The 20746-nt window shown below is 37.6% G+C and overlaps 1 protein-coding gene across 4 annotated transcripts in view; it reads right to left on the reverse strand.

Annotated features, from left to right (window-relative positions):
• The window catches only part of WDR11 (WD repeat domain 11), a 37206-nt gene extending 16661 nt beyond the window's left edge, over positions 1–20545 (reverse strand). Inside the window, exons 1-13 of one of the 4 annotated variants that reach the window (XM_063163098.1) lie at positions 20439–20545; positions 19397–19508; positions 15942–16095; positions 14921–15094; positions 13711–13897; positions 13074–13239; positions 12744–12858; positions 11287–11482; positions 10141–10241; positions 9480–9653; positions 8089–8173; positions 3334–3440; positions 688–763 (exon numbers count right to left, since the gene is read on the reverse strand). In XM_063163098.1, the coding sequence (XP_063019168.1) occupies positions 688–763; positions 3334–3440; positions 8089–8173; positions 9480–9653; positions 10141–10241; positions 11287–11482; positions 12744–12858; positions 13074–13239; positions 13711–13897; positions 14921–15094; positions 15942–16095; positions 19397–19508; positions 20439–20524 (1733 nt within the window). In that variant the 5' untranslated portion in view covers positions 20525–20545. Of the gene's footprint in view, positions 1–687; positions 764–3333; positions 3441–8088; positions 8174–9479; positions 9657–10140; positions 10245–11286; positions 11483–12743; positions 12859–13073; positions 13240–13710; positions 13898–14920; positions 15095–15941; positions 16096–19396; positions 19509–20438 lie in introns of all 4 variants that reach the window. The other 3 variants (XM_063163097.1, XM_063163096.1, XM_063163095.1) reach the window with 3 other exon arrangements.
• Positions 20546–20746: the final 201 nt, after the last annotated feature.

Below are 20746 nucleotides of genomic sequence, written 5' to 3' on the forward strand. Positions count from 1 at the left end.
CCACTGTAAAGAAGAAGCTTTTAAGATTTAGAGACCATGCTCTATTAAAATCAATACTATTTTAATTTCATTTATACAAGAAAGTGAAGTAATTTTCTAGATTACTACAATTATTATTTTTGATACAATGAAGATCAGGACCTCCTGTCACAGGCCTGAGCTCAAAATTATGAAGACTTGAAAGGAAACAATTTGATCATTTATTAGCTGACTTTTCAAACAACTGTATCTCACATCTGGTCTTCCAGGAGACAATTATTGCAAAGGTGTGAAATATTTACAAAAGCTAAATAGATATGAATAATTTTTAATGCCAAACTTCCTTGTTTTAAGTAAGGCTTAAGTTATAGAAAAGTGAATTAACTCATAACAGAATCATAGTTGAAAAACACTTATTCTCCTTAATATTATCAAAAAGCCTGTTCAGTAAACACAATACCTGTAAGAAATAAAATATTAATTACTGATTTTGCAACGTGATTGGATCCTGAAGTGACAAAGTCAACCACAGAAACAATCAGAGCTTTTTCACTTGGAATTAATATTCTGAATAATTTTCCTCTTGATGCTGTTGAATATTTTCCCATACACTCTGGAGTGCTTTTTTTCTTGGAATGTCTATGATCTTCTGAGGATTTTCATGCAGCACAGTGAAATTTATAAACCTCCCAAGGCTGAGGCACTTACTTCAAATGAGACACCTTGATCATTTCGATGGCTGGCTCGTCATTGCCTCGCTCCCCACGGAACGCGACGCTCCTGCCTGCAGCACAGAGCAGGGGAGAAAGCCACAGCCAATAAACTGAACAGAAACTGAGAAATTTCAATAGAAACTGCTCTGGTTCTAAACAGAACCAGCTTACTAACCAAGCCAGAACATCTCCAAATCACCTGTCATCTCTAAAATTACTCTTGTCATTGTCAGAGTTTTACTGCGTTTCATATTACTGCAGAGTTCATCATTAAAATCTCCAAGTTTACATTAAATATATTGTAAACTCTACTGTCAAATCTTTACATTAAATATATTGTAAACTCTGCTGTCAAATCTTTACATTAAATATATTGTAAACTCTGCTCCCAAATCTTTACATTAAATATACTGTATTACATTAAATATACTGTAAATTCTGCTATCAAATCTTTACATTAAATATATTGTAAACTCTGCTGTCAAATCTTTACATTAAATATATTGTAAACTCTGCTCCTAAATCTTTACAATAAATTTATTGTAAACTCTCCTCCCAAATCTTTACATTAAATTTACTGTAAACTCTACTCCCAAATCTTTACATTAAATATACTGTAAATTCTGCTATCAAATCTTTACATTAAATATATAGTAACCTCTGCTCCCAAATCTTTACATTAAATACATTGTAAACTCTGCTGTCAATTGCTCCCAAATCTCTACATTAAATATTTTGTAAACTCTGCTCCCAAATTTTTACATTAAATTTATTGTAAACTCTGCTCCCAAATCTTTACATTAAATATATTGTAAACTCTGCTGTCAAGTCTAACTCCTGACTCACTTCCAGAGCACAGCAACTCAAAAGGATGCATCAGAATGACATAAATATAGAGAGTTCCAAGAGTTATTATTTTCCACTCAAAGTCAATGAGAGATTCTCTCCATTCCCCAAGGAGGAAATTCATTAATAGATTTCAAATTTGATAAGAGAAATTAACTGTGCCATGAACTGTGAGGGAATTTCATGGTGAGCTACACTCTACACTTATCAGAACCATTCTCTCTTCCTTTCCAGCTAAAATAGTAAATCTTAAGAATCTATAATTTCAGCCCCAAGAAAATTTTCATCCACTTGTAGGAAGTGTTGCAGAATTATAGGTGTTAGAGATATATTTATCAAAATAAATAATGACCTACAAGCAGCATCTTCATTCTCCTTAGCTTCAAGGAAAATTCAAGCTATAAACTTTAGCTCCTCTTGTAGCTCACAGCTAAATCACTTAAGCCAGCTACACAAATAAATCTAGTTATAAGAACATGAGTTAGAGCTCTCCTGTCAGAGGGTACTGGAATTCTTTCTACTCTATTTTCAACCTCTTAGCAATTTTCTTTCATATTTTTGTTCAGAAATGTACACGGGAGTTTTGTCAAAGTAAGTCTGAATCAGCAGAGTTTTCCTGGGCCTAAATGAGGAAGTTGGGCTCCTAAGTGAGGGAAGAAGCAAAAATCAAAAAGTTAAATTGCAGTGCCTTTCCTGAAAGACTTAAAAGAGGAAATGTACTATTTTTAAGCAAACAAAATGCTAAAGTCTCATGTATTAATATTTATTCAATTCTGAACCTTTGAGGACTTCTGCCTATAAATGTTCTATACTGATTTACAAGCTGAGTGAAAAATCAGATTCCCATTTTAAATTAGATTAATTTCCCAGTGCAGGTATCTTTTCTGCTTTGATTTTAAACAGATGAACAAAAGACATTATATAAAAAAAACTTTACAATAATATCATGCTACAAGAATAATCTCTCTGTGCAGCACCCTGGAAATACAACAACCCAGGTTTTTCCATAAGTTTAAAAAAGAAAACAATTAAAAAGTCACTTTGTACAAACCAATTCAGAATTAGCCATGTGCTACAAGATTCAGGCTCTTCAATTAGAATTTAAGTGGCTCCAGGTTTTCACATTCAAAAATAATGTAAAATCCTTGAAGTGCTTCCTGTTCTGGGCTGTGTAATCTCCCCAGTTATATCTCTTCTTGTGCAAATACTGAGTTCATTACAAATGTATTTATCAGCCACTATGAGGCCAAAATAGTTGTAACCTGTTAATTTTGCTATCAACAGTGTCTTTTAACAGTTATTTACTTTTTAACCTTTCCAATTCTTCATAAAAGTATCCGTTTTTATTGTTTTAAATCTCTTTTACACTTACTCACACTCAAATCCTGACCATGTGCAACACACCAAATGGTTTGACACTATTTCAGGGGCACACGAAACAGTGGGTGCAGACTTTGACAAAACACATTTGGAAATATGGAAATTTGAGCAGTTTGTGAACAAAATCCACCACTAATAGCCCATGTGGCTTCTCCTAAACCCCCTGCTGACACTTATTGTTGTTTTGATAGGTCCAAGATGTTTTTGCAAAGGTGCTGGTTTAAGTCTGTCTGCAGAGCACCAGACAAACCACAACTTGTGGCTTCACAACGAAGAGCAGGAAAAGTTAAAGCTCCTCCATTACTTTATTTTGTCATGACAATAGAAAAAAAAAACCAAAAAAACAGTATTCAGAACTTGTCACTCCCCAGCAAATCTGTCAGCTCCTGGAGCAGATTTCCCAGGGAACACAAACCTGTTGGAAGGTCCACCAGCTGCAGCTCATTCCTGACCAGTCCCAGATTGTTGGGTGTTGATGTGGCAAAGGAAATGAAGCCAGTCAAGCTGATCCACTCAATTCCCCTGTGATCAGGAGGAAATACATGGAGCATATCAACTAAAATATTTGAATTGTTAGAAGCCTGAACTGAAGTTGTTTTTTTTTTTTTTTTCCCACATATATTCTTAAAAACCCAGCACAGATGTAATTTTATACATTTTCTGGAAACATCATATTTAAACATAAAAGGAAGCTACACATTAACAACTATGGTGTGAATATAAGTTACTGAATTAAATTTAAGGGCAGCTTTCTTTTCAGACTGCATTAACTCTACTTTGGTTAAATAAAAAATTCAGGTATAAACACTGTTAACTTCTGCAAAAAGCCCTCACAGATACTCAGCACTAGAGTGGATTAAAAGCCCTGCTCTGATCAAATCAAGAGTTACTATCAAACAACTCCAAATTCCCAGCACACAGGAAAATACTCAAGTGGGTGGCAGTGTGGGTTGCCTTATTTCTTTCAGTCCAGAGAGAGGAGAAATAAAGATGATATTGAAAGAGAGGCCCTGAAGAGATTTCATAAAAAACCAAAAACCTGGCTTTGGTTTTGTTTTTTTTTTTTTTTTCTTTTAGATCACATCAAAGCAGCTCCCAAGCAAATCACGTTGCAGTGCTGAAAGGATGTAAAGTGCTTTAATAAATAAATTTAAACTCAACAGAACATATTGGCAGCACAGATGGACTCTCAGCCAATTCCTGAAACACACCACAGGCAAAAGAGACAGAAAGTGGCACTGGGTGGGACTGTCCCTAAATAAGACCCTTCTCCAGCCCCTTTTCCAACATACACTTGGTGCCTGCAAAAATTGCTTTATCTGTGAAATAAATCAGGGAACTCTTCTAAAGAAAATTGAACTTAAATACACACCTGGGCCCAACTTCATTTTAACACAGATAAAAGGATTTAAGGTTTCCTCAAAGCCTTCAAACACAGATTACTTAAGAACTGTTCCCAGGACAAGTATTCTGGTTCCTCAACTGCCTGCTTTGGAAGAATGTGTGTGCAGCATGAGAAAAATAAATAACAATATTTAAGAGTTACTGTCAGTAAATCCAACTCACACTGCATTAAGTAGAAGTTTCCTAAATACAATGTGCATGGGTGAAACCAAAAAGCACTCCCAAAATATTCTGCACTTACAATTTACAGCCATATTTATATTATTTTAGTTCAAGCTTTAAAAACATGGAAAGCTTTATTCCTAAATCCTCAAGAAAAGGTAAAAATTTAGGACCCAGTCTTTTTCCCAGCAGGACCTATGAAAGTTCAACCATTAATTTCAATCAAAATGAGAAGTATTCAATTATTAATTGAAACATTTCAGGCATGATTGAATAGAAATCTGCAAGTGCAGTAATGGGTGACATTGTAAGTCTCCAAAGGGTCATAAATCCAGGGAGCTTTCTGAAATGGAAGAAATGTGAATTCTGACACTTTTCCATTTATCTCAGCTATGATTTTTGGAAAAAGTCCACTCCTAATGCATTGTTATTGCTGGTAGTTATTCTCCATTCTCCTGCAAAGACCTGAAGCATTTTCCACACTTCTTTCATCAGCTCTGATTGAACAGGGCAAGTCCTTTTCTCTGCTGCTGCCTGGCCATCTGTCAATAGCAATAAAAATCCACAGAAACCCAAGACACTCGAAATCAAGAGGAAACCTTAGCTCAGCTAACTGCTTGCACCTAAAACAACATAATTTTGTCATTGTCATACATAGGAATTGAAAATCTGAAGACAGTGGTACAAATTTTAATGATGGAAACAAGTAATGCCTTCCCTATTGAAACAGCAAACATTTCCTAATAAAATCATATTTGCCTACCAGAATTAAGGGTTACATTCAGCTGTCAACCACTTCTCAGAATGAATCCACTCTTTTAAAATGCAATATTTAAGAGTTTCTATACATTCAACTTGTCTCAGTTACTTCAGGAGTGAGACTCAAGTTGTTTTGATTAATGTTTCCAATGCAAACAAATCACAAAGTGCACTGGAGTGGATAAAAACACAAATTACATTTCTAGTTGGGAATAGATTGTTGTGACTTTATGACATGGCAGCTGCTACTTAAATTTAGGGATTCTAAGAAAAAGAGAAAGGCAAAATGGGAAATTAAACCATATGTGCTCCCAAAGTGGTGGTAGATATTTTTCATTCTAATTTCTCTGTTCAAGGAAAGTTTTTTTAAAGAGGTGATGAATGTTTGCAAAGCAGTTTCCCAAAGAGCAGTCAGTTGAAATTCAAATGCTAAACCAGCTTCAATTGAACAGCTAAAATTTGGATGTAATGTAGCAATTTCCAAGTTGTGCCTGCAGGCCATAGACATTCTTGTTACAGTCATTGAGATTTTAATTTTAAAAATAAAAGCTGTTGCAGCCTTGAACTTGCTGAGCTTCAGTGACAAAGAATGAGCAGCTCTGCTCCAGTCTCAGCTATTTCAGTACCAAATAAGCAAAAGCAGCACTGAGAGCTGCAAATGTGCCACTGAACTGGAAGCTGCACTGCAGGATTTTTATTTGCATGTCTCAAAAATATTCTTCTCTGCACTGAAGGTGTTTTATTATCTCCTGTATTCCCTACTGTCCCCAGGTATCAAACTTGGTTATTTCTTCATTTCCCCCCTCACTTACACTCCTGGCAGTGGCCTGGTTGATTTTCCCTCTTTGTGTGCTTTAAGCATTTCTGCTGCTTCTTACCTCCATCTCCTTATAAAAATAAAATTAAACTCAACAGAAAAGTATTTACTTCCATAATTCTAAACAAATAGAGAAAGCTAAGTAATGATCATAAATAAAATTAAAATTCAAGGTTACCCACAAGTATGAAATATCTTAAAAGGAAGGACAGCAAGGAAATTCTTCCCCCTTCTAGTCACAACACAAAGTTTAAATAAAAACAAACAAAAAACTGACCAAACAAAAAAATCAGCAAAAATAGTTATGAAATAAATCAGTATGTGACTACACATGTAGAACACTTTAATCTCAAAAAAAAAAAAATCATAATAACAAACACCCAAACAACTCAGAGGCCATTAATTCAGAACACTTGTTTTGTAAAGGGAAATTGCCTTATTTTTATTACATTCCCTTCCTAAATAAAGAGCACTGAGGACTCTGCTGGCCTTGAGTTACAATTTCAGGCTATTCTCAATTACCTGCTAAAATAATGATGGCCCCTGAAGGTGTTCTTTCAGATAAAATGGAAACAGAGGCATTATTCAATCCATCCACATTTTAGAGGTAAAGTAACAATTCCCAGTGAAAGAAGAACTTTTGCACTCCATGAAAATTAATTTAAAAAAAGAATCTCCATGCCTTCATCTAAATTGCTTGAAGCATTCCCTTGAACTTGTAAAAATTATGTAGAAAATCATTCAGATAATTGAGGAAACGAACAAATATTTAAAAGATTTACCCTGATAACAGCTTAAGGGTAAATAAAATTCACAAACATTTTATAGAATTTTAAAAAGACCTGTTGAGGGCATTTACTAGAAAGGCAATATATTATTTAAGTTTCTCAAAAGCTGCAAACCCTTTACAAAACTGAAAAACCCAAACTAACAATACTTCCAGTAATGCACAAAGCTTTTTTTTTCTAAATTGTGTTTATTTCCTCCTCCCTCTCCATTTTACTTTCTTTTTTGACATGTGAAATGCAAGTAGGGGTTTTCATTTTGAGTTCTATAATCACTGTCATAAAAAAGGACTCTCCTCTTGTGCTGCATAACAGAAAGTAAAATTAAAATAATTTCATGTGTAGTTAATGGTATGAAACCAAGAGGTTCAAATGGTTTAGAAGAGCCAAGCAATCACACCACAAACATAAAGAAAATTTCTTCATTTTGGTGGTAGATTCCAAGCAGGTTTCCACAATGAACTCTCAGAGCTGCCTATTCTCAGCACCCTGCACTTTCCTTAACTTTCTGCAGAATGCACAGTAAAGTGCAGACTTTAACCAGATGAAGGCTTCACAACAGAATTCTAATACCATTTTTATTAATATTTGTACTAGAAATTAGTATTTTATTTTCATGCTTAAATCTGCCTGGAAATATTTATCCAGCAAGCAGCACCTTGAATATCTGTGCCATCAGTTATCCAAAAATTCTGCCATTGTGTGCACAGAAACACACAGCACAAAAGCTTTAAAACTTACTCTGCTCCTTCACTGGATGGATAAATACTGATTCCTACATTCAGTCTTTAAAAATTATCTTTACTTCCCTTGAGATTAAAACTCTCAACAGCAATTTCAGCCCCAAGGACATAAAGTAAATAAAGCCTGACATACCAACCAGCGTTATTTCAAAGGACTCAATCCCAATAGTTATAGAATAAATAAAGTTTCTTGTCCTAAAAAGATTTGTTTGTCCTGCAGTGCAGTGGAGAGGCTGGAAGTAGTTGATATCCATCCCAGATCAGCAGGCACAGATGCAATTCCAAGATTTCTTTCAGTGTAATTTTCATTACAGCTTTGTCAGGGTGCTACAGCTCTCACACAGCAAAGGCAGGGTAGATAAATCTACCCTGATTTCATTAACAATTTTCCTGATTTCATTGACAGCAAGGCAAGACACCCACACTGCTGGGTAACATCACTCAGCTGTTTCAGCATTGTTTCCTAGAAGGATTAGAGCTGGGATTAAAATGAAACTCACTTGACTTCACAGGAATGGATGCTTAGCTCTTTGTGGAGGAGTCCACTTGTGAGGTGAAACACCAGGACAGAGCCATTGCTTGTACCTATAAAAATTGATAAAAAAATATAGGCACACATATTATCCTTTTCTTCCATGCTTTAGTGAAAATACAGGATTAACAGCTATTTCTCTCTCTCTTATTTTTAGATACCTGTAACTAATAATATCTTACAATTTTACAAAAAAACCATGTGAATTTCTACCACTTAAATCCCAAATATTAAACCCTCTGCAGCCACTGATACCCCCTTGGATCAAGACATTTTCCCAAACTTTTTTGCAGAGCCTGCAGAAAATCTGATTATTTTCCTCACATTTCCACAACACATCCATCCAGCTGAAGAAGAAAGGAATGTTCTTTTTGCTTTGATTACAGGAGATGAGTAAATGCATCAAGGAAATGTTTTAACTGTTATCCCCCAATAATGCCAGGGGAGAATCCTGGGTTGATTTTATGGAATCATTAAAGCAATTCTGCTTTCTCATCCTGAAATAATGACTTCTTCCAAATTAGAAATCAGTAATCTAGTAGCTTTGAGCTTCAATTATATCAAAAACCTTCTGAAACACTGAAACCTACAATTTTCCATTAGACACTTCATTATATTCATATCAACCCCATGAAATACAACAATGGATACCTAAAGAGCCATTCAGGTATGTTAAGAGAAAAGACCTTGCTGTAAATTCCTTTATACCTATCTGTTTTCTAATCTTTATATTTCAACTTTTTTTAACAGTTGCAGCTCATGGGAAACCACAAATTACATTTTAGCAGCATCACATCATGTCATGATGGACTGCCTATGGTTTAGAGCTCTGAAAGAGGATGCCAGAAAATCAGCTTTAAATAGGGAAAATTCTGAGTTAATACATCAGGTGCTCACTGGCAACTATTCTAATAGCTAGATGAGTTTAACTACATTTGTGGTAAGACAGAATAGATTCATCCAGAAAAAATAATGTGCTGCAAGTGTAATTTTAGAAATTCATATCAGAGCAAAAATAAAGTCTCTGTGAAGTTCATTTGCTTGCTGTAGGAATGCAGGGCTGCAGAAGTCCCTATTTCCTGACATTCAAGATGAAGGGAGAGCAACACATAAAATGCTGAGTGTAACAGCAGACCAATATCAGGATAAATAAAAACTTGCTACTATATTGCATTTTTCAGGTAGCATTGCTTAAACCCAAGGCAAGAAAAAAGAACCCACAGCACCAAACCAATACACGGGTCACGATCTGCAATAAATTACACAGCATCAAATGATACTATTTTTTTTCTGTACCAACAACTATATTTGAATTTAATAGAGGATCTATTACTTCAGAATTCTGCTGAAGGCACTCACCAACAGCAAGGATGGGCTCATACTGTTTGATGTTTTTGGTGGTGAGGGGCGGGCACATGCGGATGGCGAAGGGAGGCAGAGGCAGCCCTGACAGAAGTCCTGTCAGCAGGAATTTGAGGTGCACTTCCTGCAGGAATGAATTCCTCAGCTCTTCTCCAGGGCTTGCACCCTGCCCTGCTTAAAAGTGAAAGCTCTTGTTAGCATGAAGTTTTAGTTGGAGATGTTATAGAAAGTTTTCAGACTGAAATTTGTATAATAAAAATTTACAAAGAATGTATAAGACACATTTCTTCCTCTTGAGCTTGGCATGATGAAACTTTTCTGAAGACTGGTTGCTGTTTAGAGGTCACAAAGAGGGGATGTGTCAGATAAATTGGCTTCTAAGATTAGTAACAGAAAATCAAAATGTTTTGTCCAAATTCCATTTCAAAATACTTTTTATCTTCAAAGAAAATGAACTTTGGAACATTGATCCTCAACATAAAATCCTCAAGAGGATTCATTTGATGATTTCTTTAGCAAACAGGAATTCTTCCTTTTCAGAGTTACTATTAGAGAATAATTCTAAAAAATACCTTAAGTTCTTAAGTAAGGCAAGATGTGCAATGATTCAAAACCATGAGAAATTAGTAGCAGTGGGATCAATGAAAAAAGTTCTTACCAATCATGTTGTCTAATGAGAGGTCTGGAAGTTTATTTTGGAATGCTCCCACAGGGATTCCACAGAAGGAGACTGGGGAATACAGAGGTGAAGCACTGGAACTGCTGCAAGAGAAATGGGAACAGGTTCCTCATGCAGGCACCATCTCCATCCCCAAGGGACTCAAAGTGCCCCTTTATTTTGGGCAGCCTTGGCAGCTGTGTCCTGCTGGGCCGGAGCAGGTCTGCGTCACCAGCTAAGAGCACAGACTTACCTGCCTCTTATAATATTATATTTTTCCTGACAAAGATCAATGTTTTAGAAATAACCCTTAAGAACAAAAGAAGTAAAAACCAATTTAGATTCTATACAGCTTTCCTGGATATGCAGCACAAGGAATCCATCTAGCACTATTTTTGGGAGCACTCAACATAAAAACACTAAATCTCTGATGAGCAACAAGAGGATCTATGTTGAAAACCTGGTACTACTGACATTTAAAAGAACTCTATTTCTTTTATGGCAGTAAGTTATTTATTTTATTCCATAGTATTTTGAAGGGTTATTGCAGCAGAACAACCTTAATACATTGACTGTTCCAAGCACTGTATCACTTCCCACAGTATTTTGAGAGACTGCTCCAAATCTAAAATTCTAAAGGCTCTGTGTATAAAACCATTTTTTATACCACCATATTTCAGTCACCTACTGTGCAGCTTCATATTGCTCAGTGCCAACTTCACACAAATCCAGCAGAAAGCCATTCCTCTACTAAAAGTGTAATTCTTACAGACTCATTTTGGTCCTTACATGTGAAAGTGAGGGATTCATTCCTAAGGGAAGTTATATGGTCTGAAAAAGCCAAATGAGAGGAAAATGCTTCCCCAAAATAAAACAAATAGTCATTCTAACTTTTTTTTAGTCCAGACACTAAGGGTGGAACTGCCTTAAAGAAAAAAAAAAGTGTAAATACAGTTCCTGCACTTCCTCAAAGAAAGGGAACTGATCTATCTGGAAGACATAATTTGTTCCTCTTCCTCAACTCACACACACGTACAGCACATGAAGCACTTCCAGGCACAGAATGATCACTCTAAAATACAATGAAATACTGAACCACTTGTTAAAAAAAAAAGGAGCTTTGGTAAGAAAAGTAAATGCCATTACCTGTTGCGCACATTTCTGCCCGAAATGCAGGATTTTAACTCCCAGATCATCACCCTGCCATCACTGACTATGAGAGCTGCAGCGTTCTCATTCACTGGGCAGCACACCATGCTGAAGGGTCTCACTGTTTTGGTCACCCTGATGGCATCACACTGACTCCTTAAATCATACACCAGCTCCTGAGCTGGCTCTGGATCTGCAACACCAACAGCCCACAGGGAGCACAGAGTGAACAACATGGGATGGAGCAATCAAAAAAGGGAGAAATGTGAACCATGACTGAGCACTCTGACTGAAATCCATGTGCTTCCTGTGCAACAATCAGGAAAAACAACCAAAAACAACACTCTTGATCTTGCTGTACACAACAAAGCTCTGAAAATATCTCCAAAATGTAAATATATACCTATATATAGTTATATATGTATATGTATATATATATGTATATGTATATATGTATATATATGTATAATATATGTATATATATGTATATGTATACATATACATGTATATGTATACATATATATGTATATATGTATATATATGTGTATATGTGTATATATATGTGTGTATATATGTTATATACATATATATATGTATATATGTGTATATGTATATACATATGTATATGTATATATAAATATATACGTTATATATATTTATATTTACACATACCTATAATTTATATTTATAAAAATATACATAAATTTCAAATATTTAATATATTATTCCATATTTAATATATTATTCCATATGAATCTTGAAAAACCTAAAACAATAACTGTTTCACAGCTGGGCAGAACCTGCTCTCCACAATCCAAAACTCCAGGTTTATTGGTGAAGTTGGAAACCAGTAATGCAGTTCACTAGAAGTCAGCAAACTGCCCAAACCAAAATGAACAAACAGAATTCACTATGTTTTCCCTTTTTTCCAGTCTCCACCATTACATTTAAAAGACCACTCTTAGTAACATTTCATGAGACAAAGGTTTAATAATTCAGATTTTAATCTAAATTTAAGCCCAAATCTTAGGTCTAAAATCAATCTTTCCAATTGACCAAATTACTTCCAAAATCTTTTGTTTGCCTAGAAAACATTTTTTTCTTAAAGATAAGAAGAACACACTAGTATTTTATTTAAAACATTATTGTACATGTGCCTATTAAGCCACTTACTAATGTAAGTATTATTCAGCAATAAAAGGATATTCAGGATATTAATATATTTAATATAACCTATTTCATACTTAATATCAGGGAATTGAAAAGCTTTTTGAATTTATTTTCAGAATTTGTTGTGGGAAAATACAGCAGAAATTTAAATTTAAATTCAACATAAAAGAGACAAAACATAAAAGGGCACTAGATTCACCATCCTGTATGAGGCATGATGGTCATTATTGGTGTTAAATTATTAATTAAAATGCATCAAAGTTTATTTTTGCCACAAAACTCACCTGGCTCCTCATTTGGAGTTGCAGTGAAGCTGCAGTTGGATCTGCGAACCCTCAGTGTGATACAACCATTTTCATGGAGGCAAAATAACCCATCCCTCTGGAAACAAGGGATTACCTGGGCAAGGAGATGCCTGTTAGATTGCATTGTCAAAATCTTACCCTTTGCAAAGGACACTTGCAAGGGAGCCCACAATTGCTGATGTTTGAGCAAATCATTAAAAATGTCACCATTAAGGCGACACTTCCATTAATTTCTTCAGCTACAGGATTTGTGACTAAAGAAGTCAGTTATTGGAATAAATGATTGAAAAGAATTGAATTCTACCTCACCTGTATGAAAGGCACCCCTGTCCTTTCAATGGCAATCACACCCACTGTCTGATTCACTTCCAAGTCAAGAATCAGAATTTCCCTGGGATACAGTAAGAGCATGTAGTTTCTTTTGGAAGGCAAATATGACAACTGAAGACAGTCATTGAGTGTTACAGATTCAGCACTGCAAAATCAGACAGGAACTTTTATCAGGGTGTGTAATGAACAGATCAAATTCAAAATAAAATTAAAGATTTCATTTTTCCTGCAACTGCATTTTTTCATGTGATCTATATTTTGGGCACAAGGCAAATGCAGATTTCTATTTCTCTGTCAGAGCAGTGCAAAGCACCACTGACTTCCAAAACCACATTCTGTTGACTTTTGTCTAAATAAGATTACAGAGTAATTTTAACAATTTGCACTTCATTCAAATGGAACAAGTGTAATTCTTGCACATCTCAAATCTAAAGCAATTCACTTAGGAACAGCACTGGCTGCCCTGACATTGACTGGCATTCATGGGAAATTACCCTCAGCCTCTGCTTACCTCAATTTTGTATCTTGTGTATATTTCCTTACAGCCTTTAACCTCAGCACATTGACAGCATCAAGTACACAAAGCATTAACTGAGAAGAAATATTTGCAACCTACCTTGGTTTTTCATTACTGATTAGGATTTTGACTTTATCAAGGGCCTTTTTGGCCCCTGTAGCAGCAGCCAGCTTGTTGTGAGAAGGGCTGGAATGGGGACTGGAGATGTAAACTTTCTTCCCTGAGCTGGCAGGAGCTTTGGAAGGGGAGAAGTCAGAGATGAACACTATTCCTTCACTGGTGAGTACTGGACCAAGAAAGAAAAATAGCACAGTTCAGGATGCAATTTGATTGTGGCATTCCATTTTAATGAGCAGAAATGCTGCTAACTTGACTAATACTGTATCAGACACAAAACTCCTAATTCTAGACAACCAGCACTTTCTAACTGAAAGAGCAGCAGATGATCCATTAAAATCAATTAATACCAAAAAAACCCTTAATTTTTATATTAAAAACTAAAGTATTTCTGGCAGAAACTCAGTTATTCTCTCTCACTGTTTCTCTTTAAGATTCACAATGCAAATAGAAACAGAATACACACTGACTGTATCACTATTTTTTGTTCTCATGCAGAGCATTGCTCAAATAATCATTACTTCACATTATTTATGTTGCAGCACAAAGCTCAGCTGTACAGCTGAAGTGTTTATAGAAGACTGAATGATATGGCAGATAAAAAAAACCCCAAATGACAAAGGCTGAAAACTGCACTGTCCTATTACAGGTCAGGAGTGATGAAAATAAATTCAAGAATAAAATGGTGACTCTCCTATTTCTCTCTGCTAAAATTAATAAATCTGCACTGCATCCCCCTTGATATCTGGATCACTTCTGGTACTGATCTCACACTGAGTCCTGTAAAATCCCTTCTGTTGAAAATAACATTTATTCTTGGTCTACTTATCTCACTGGCTTCTCCCTCAGCACCCATCCCTTTTTAGCCTTTTACATTTCACAGGGCTCTCTATCCTTGGCTTCCTCCAGCTCCCTCTACAACCTTCACATTTCCTTTTGTAAAGTCTCAAAGTTTTCAGATTTTTAACCTCCCCACTCATGCCTGCTTTCCCCCTTCCCACACAGCAGCACCTTCTGCACTAACAATCCCCACTGGCCAAAGGCTCCCTGTTTTTGCTTTCTGACTTTTTACTGGCATTTCTGACATTATTCTCTCCCATCCATTACTTTTAATTTCAAATTTACATTCCAGTTTAACAAATTTCCTGCTCACACATATCCAGGCCCCACTGTTTTATACATATAAACTTACAAGCTAAATGTGAGGGATCAAAGGGATCAAATGAAAAAGACAGGATATTTTCAGCATAACTTTTCTTCCAAAGTTTGGTGCCTGTGTCTGCATTCCACAGCACAATATAATTTGGTGGGTGAACTGCAAGCAGCAAATCTCTGGAAGCATCTTGATTCCACAGCCACTGCATGTCTGTCAAAAGAAATAGGGAACAAAATTAATATTTGGGATGGTATCAGTTTGGATCTGATCAGAAATATCTTCTTCACTCTAAAACCTTTTCATCAGTCTTAACTCCAAGAGTAAAATGAAACTGAGTGTAACACTCAGCCCTTTCAGAGGTGGTAAGAGCTTTCCCTGGTTTCACAGAAAATAAAAGGCTCCATTTGGCCCAAAATGCTGCATAAATCCTCAAATGGAATGGTCAGAACTTCTCTGAACCTTCAGTGTATCGGTGTCAGGAGTAAACAAAACCCAATTTATAATGCACACACAAACAAAAAGTAATAAAACTAAAATAAATGATGGTCAATAAACAAATTTTCGGTGGCCCAGTATGAGATTTAAAAAGTTGCATTTTCTTTCACAGGATTTATAAAACAGAATAATTACAAAAACTAAACAACCTAATTTTATAAGAAGACTTTTACATAATAGATTTTAAAAGCCCACCAGGTATAATATAAACATCATCACAAATTTTTTAAATGCTCCAAAAAACCCCAACTGCAGCTGAAGAGCAGGAAGATGTGCTTGACATAGTAAATGCTATTATTTCAACCAATAATGTTCATAAAAATAGAATCAAATTTCATTTTTGTCACAAGAAGTTGGAAAACACCACCATGATGAATTAAATCTCACAGCATTCCTCTGGGGAAAAGTAAATCTTCCATTTACAAGCAAACACACAGAGGGCTAGTAATCCCAACAGGAAAATTCCCTGTCAGCACTGAGCAGTTGATAAAAGGCAGGTGATGAATTTGCACACAATGCTCCATAAAACAGCTCCCATTTCACCAGCAGGCACTGGCCTTACCCTGGATGGGCTTTGAGTGCTCCTGGATCTCACAGCGAGCTGCTCCTGTGGCCACATCCCACACAATGATTTTCCCTGTGGCATCAGCAGAAGCCAAACGTAAGGAATATGGAGAGCCAATGTTGTGGTGGTAATTCTCCTTAGCCCATTTAACCTGAAAATGCAGATGGGGGTTGGTTAAAGGAGACAAATGGATGGCACAGACACCACAGTTCATGTTTTTCAGATAATGAACTCAATAAAAAAGCACAGTAAGAGTTAATGCCAGCAGCACCTGTGACATACCTTTAAGGCACCATCACTTGTGTAAATTTAGGGTAGGTCAGCATTGTGCTGCATGACTGCATGGCTGATATTCCCCAATTACATAAATCAACAATACTTCTTCCTGAAGGTAACTACAGCAATCCAAACATATACATAATGTATATCAAGAATTTACTCAAGTATTTAGAGGAAATCAATGGCAATGTTTAAGGTTTTGTGGGCACCCACAAACCTAAACCCACTGACTTCCCATCAAATGAAAGCTGACAAATTATCATTTCATTTTTCTACACATCCTAAAACATGCAATTTTCCTAATCTGACAAATGTATTGTGGTATTGGTGAGGAAGGAAGGTTAGTCTTTAATTTATGTGTTGTCTCCTAAGAAAACAAAACCAAGTTATTGCTGACATTTGCTTCATTTCTGGTTATTTTCATCCCATTGCCACCACTGATTTCCAGGTACCCCTTTCCAGTTTGGGATTTCAAGCTGCACAGGCTTGTAAACTGGCAATACTTCTGAGAAATCTGTGTCTGAAATCTGAAACACTCTGGCTACAACTCCTCCCAGATTACAAGGGGAGGGATAACACTAACTTCTTCCTTATCTATCCCACATGCTTTTTGCTATCTGCTTTTAAGGTGAACTTCTGCCCCAGGACAGACTGCAGACAGTGGCAGAATAAAGAAACATTACTGCTAAAATTATAGGACTTCACCTGCTACAAAAATTCCACCCTGTGTGCTGTCACTGCCTGTCACAGAAAGGACACAGGACTTTCTGCAGATCCTGAAAATAATGACATTTAAACACTGACACAGGACTGTCATCAGGCACCACTAACTCTGCACCACAAACCAAATTTACAGCAGCATTCAGAGCCCTGCTGGCACCTTTGTGCTGCCCCTCTCAGAGGAGTGAGAAGGATCTGTCTCACAAACCAGCTGAATAAATTAAACAAATGTGACACATGCACAGCACATAATCTCTGACTCTATGAACTCAAAGTATGTTTCTACCAGAATCACAAAGAATTCTTGAGAGACTCTCCACTACCTACAAATTTCATTTTTGCAACTCCTGCTTCCCTGCTGTTCAAGAAATAACTACCCCTGGGGATATCTGCAGGTGGCTGTGTAAGTGTAATTGTAAAAACCCACAAAGCTATTTATTTCTCAGTTAAATAAATGCATATTACTTCAAAGCAAATTCCAAGTCTGGAAAACATCCTTTCTCAAGGGAGGAGCTGTCACAAAAAAGCTCAAAACAACAAAAAAGGAGATCTTTATATGGCCAGCCCTGAGCAGAGCCCATGTGGTGCTCCCACCCCATGAACCTCTTTCCTCTCTGCAGTCCCACTGATCCAACACAGGAGCTGACCACCTGCTAAAAGAAATTATTTTCTAGCAGTATTACTCACTCTCTACTTGGCTTCAAAATACAGCAGAATCAGGAACCAGAGGTGATTTAAAAAAATTTCATAATTCATACCACCTCATTTATAAAGCCTTATTATCACTGTTTATTAATGCCTCAAAAAGGACACAAAGGTAATTTCAATCCTCTCTTGTGATGGATTAAAAAAACTTCTCCTGTAATTAGATTCTCTTCCATAAAAGCATGCTTTCAATACTCTTTGTAAAGGTAAAATCAGATATAATCCACTCCATACAACATCTTCAGTTCTGTGAATTCTGTGAATACAAACAGCATTTGCACAGATGGGCAACTAACATGGATCCATTTTCAGGGAAGTTCTTACCTATTCCAGCCAAAGTTACAACAGCCAAAGGAGAGAATGCATTTAAAGGAAAATAGCAAAATGGACTGTAAAGGGATTATGAAACAATTGGATTTTCTTTGTTTGCTTCATAACAGATGTGGTGTGATTTGAATTTTTCAGAAGTGAGGCACGGGTTTTTGGGGAGAAGATCCCCAGTGCACTGAGTTTGCTGGTGTGAAGCTCTACTCCAAGGAGTTTAAGCCAGACCTACACAGCAGATTTCTTACAGCTTATTTGTGCTCTTAGCATCTACAAACTCTTATAAAATAATCTAGGAAACGAAGAAGATTTCTTAGCAATGTAAAGGTATCTGCAATGATCATGGCCCCATAACCATTTCCTATGTAATGCCTATTTCTTCACATAAAGGGAATTTTTTTTCATTATTCCATCTCATTAATTAGCCATTTTCTTACAGTCTATTTCTGTTCATAAAGCTTCAGGTAGTGGCTCTGAAAAATTAACTCATAAATTGGACTTCAACACTTCTGTTCCTATTGAAATAATGTAACTTCTCAAAGCCAGTGAATGTAACAAAACTTATTACAATGCTATCACTGTGGGGATCAAAAACTAATTTTGCTACAATTTGTTACCTAAGGTAAGCAAAAATGTTAAAGCAGAAGACACATTCAACCTTTTTCTTCTACTGCAAAAAGATCCCACTAAAAACCCCCCTACCTAAGACTCTATTATTCTTCATAAATTATTGACAGCCTCCTAAAAAATACAGCACCTGTGCCAAGGACCATCAAACACATCTGCCAGGCAAACAATCCTCTAAACCCTAAGTGAAATCTGTCATTGTCCACAATCAAAGAAAAGATGAACCAAAGAAATACAACCTGTTCCACACTCACCCAAAGTCAAACTCTGCAATTTCAAGTCAAGGACCTTCAAAGGAAAGTACAGGCACCCTGCACTTAAACTAAAATTTTAGCTATTTTATATCACTAAAATAAATGTACAGTTTTTCCTGCTATTGCTCCTTTTCTATAGGTAAGAAAAGAAGGAAAAGCTTAAAAGTAACTTCCTAGACAAATGGTGCACTTCCACAACAGGGAGGATCAGAAAGGGCAGCAGAAGAGAGCTTCATCTGATATTTTGTAGTGTTCCTCTTATGTTAACAGCTTTGCTAGAAACATGCTATGTAACACTAGCAAATGTTTCCAGATATTCTATTTTTTATACTCTGTATTTTCCAGAAAGATATACCATCAACCTCAACTCAAATTTCAGCATGCAAGATGTGACTTAGCTGCAGAAGAGATCATGTAAAATATCTGTATTTCACATCAGATTTCATGTCAAAATCACATCAATGATCATCATGTCAAGTGATTTGGAAGGATAACATAAACACCAGAACCAAGTGATAAACAAATAAACCAGGAACATCTCACCTTGACAACACTGGCTTTGTGTCTTTCCAAAACCTGCAAGGTCTGAGCAGAGTTGGCGTCCACTACGAGCACGAGGGAATGGCATCCATAGGCAATCAAACCCTGCCAGCCCCTGGGGGAGCACAGAGCATCATCAACAAGGAAAACACAACAAAACCTCTTCACATCAGGAATGAGGGGGTTTTTGATAAGTTGAATGCATGCTACTAGACACTCTATTTGATGTTTATCAGATGGTAAATACTATTTAGTAACATAAAAGCTTTATAAAATAATATTGAACTGTCTGCTGGAGCCCTGAGCCACCACAAAGCAACTCTTTGTGTCCATCTCAGAATCTTCTTCTAAGTAAAAAAAAATCACATAGGAATTCATGAAGAGCATTCCCAAAATTTAGATGTAAGAACACAGGGAAGAAATATATTTGCATTGATATAAGTAATTGAATAACTTTTTTATTTATTACTTATTCATAGACAAAAAAGGAGCATGTCAAGAGTTATTATAGGAACAGTGAAAATCAAGTGAGGCTTGTCTGACTTCAGGAGAAGTTAAGCACAGAATCACAGGATGGTTTGAGTTGGAAGGGATCTTAAAGCCCATCCAGTGTCACCGAGCCATGGCAGGGACACCTCCCACTGTCCCAGGCTGCTCCAAGCCCTGTCCAGCCTGGCCTTGGGCACTGCCAGGGATCCAGGGGCAGCCACAGCTGCTCTGGGCACCTGTGCCAGGGCTCAGCACCCTCACAGGGAACAATTCCTTCCTGGTATCTGATCTCAACTACTCCGCTTCAATGGGCACCCGGCAGGGGCTGGGCACGGCTCTGTCTCTGGGCACGGCTCCGTCCCTGCCCCAGGCGGACAGCGGCACTCCCGGCCTCTCCCGGGCGGGATCCATCGCTATCCCGGTCGCGATTCCCGCCGCTCCTCGGGGCTCTGCGGAGGCCGGACCAGAACCGAGCCCGACCCGCGGCTGCGGCCAAGGGACCGCGGGGGAACCCGGCACCCCCCGCCCGCCCGGCGCGGCCCGGCCCGGCCCTCACCAATCCGCCGCGCCCCGGTTGGGCGCGCTCAGGGCGCCCGTCAGGGTCCGCGCCGGCAGCTTGATGTTGACGGTGAAGCGCTGCATGGCTAGGCCGGCGGGGAGCGGAGCCCGCAGCGGAGCCCGGCGGGGCCGCCCCAGCCGCGGCCGCCGGTGCCGAGCCCGCGGCCCTACCGGCACCGCCCCGCAGGAAGCGCCGCCTCGGCGCCGCCGCCGCCGCCCGCTCCGCCGGGGCCCCGCGGCCCGGGAACGGCAGTTCCGCCGCCCTGCCTTGCCCTGCTCTGCCCTGTCCCTGCCGGGCTGGGCGGT

This window comes from Melospiza melodia, chromosome 9 (genome assembly GCF_035770615.1).
Source record: "Melospiza melodia melodia isolate bMelMel2 chromosome 9, bMelMel2.pri, whole genome shotgun sequence".
NCBI classification, from domain to species: Eukaryota; Metazoa; Chordata; class Aves; order Passeriformes; family Passerellidae; genus Melospiza; species Melospiza melodia.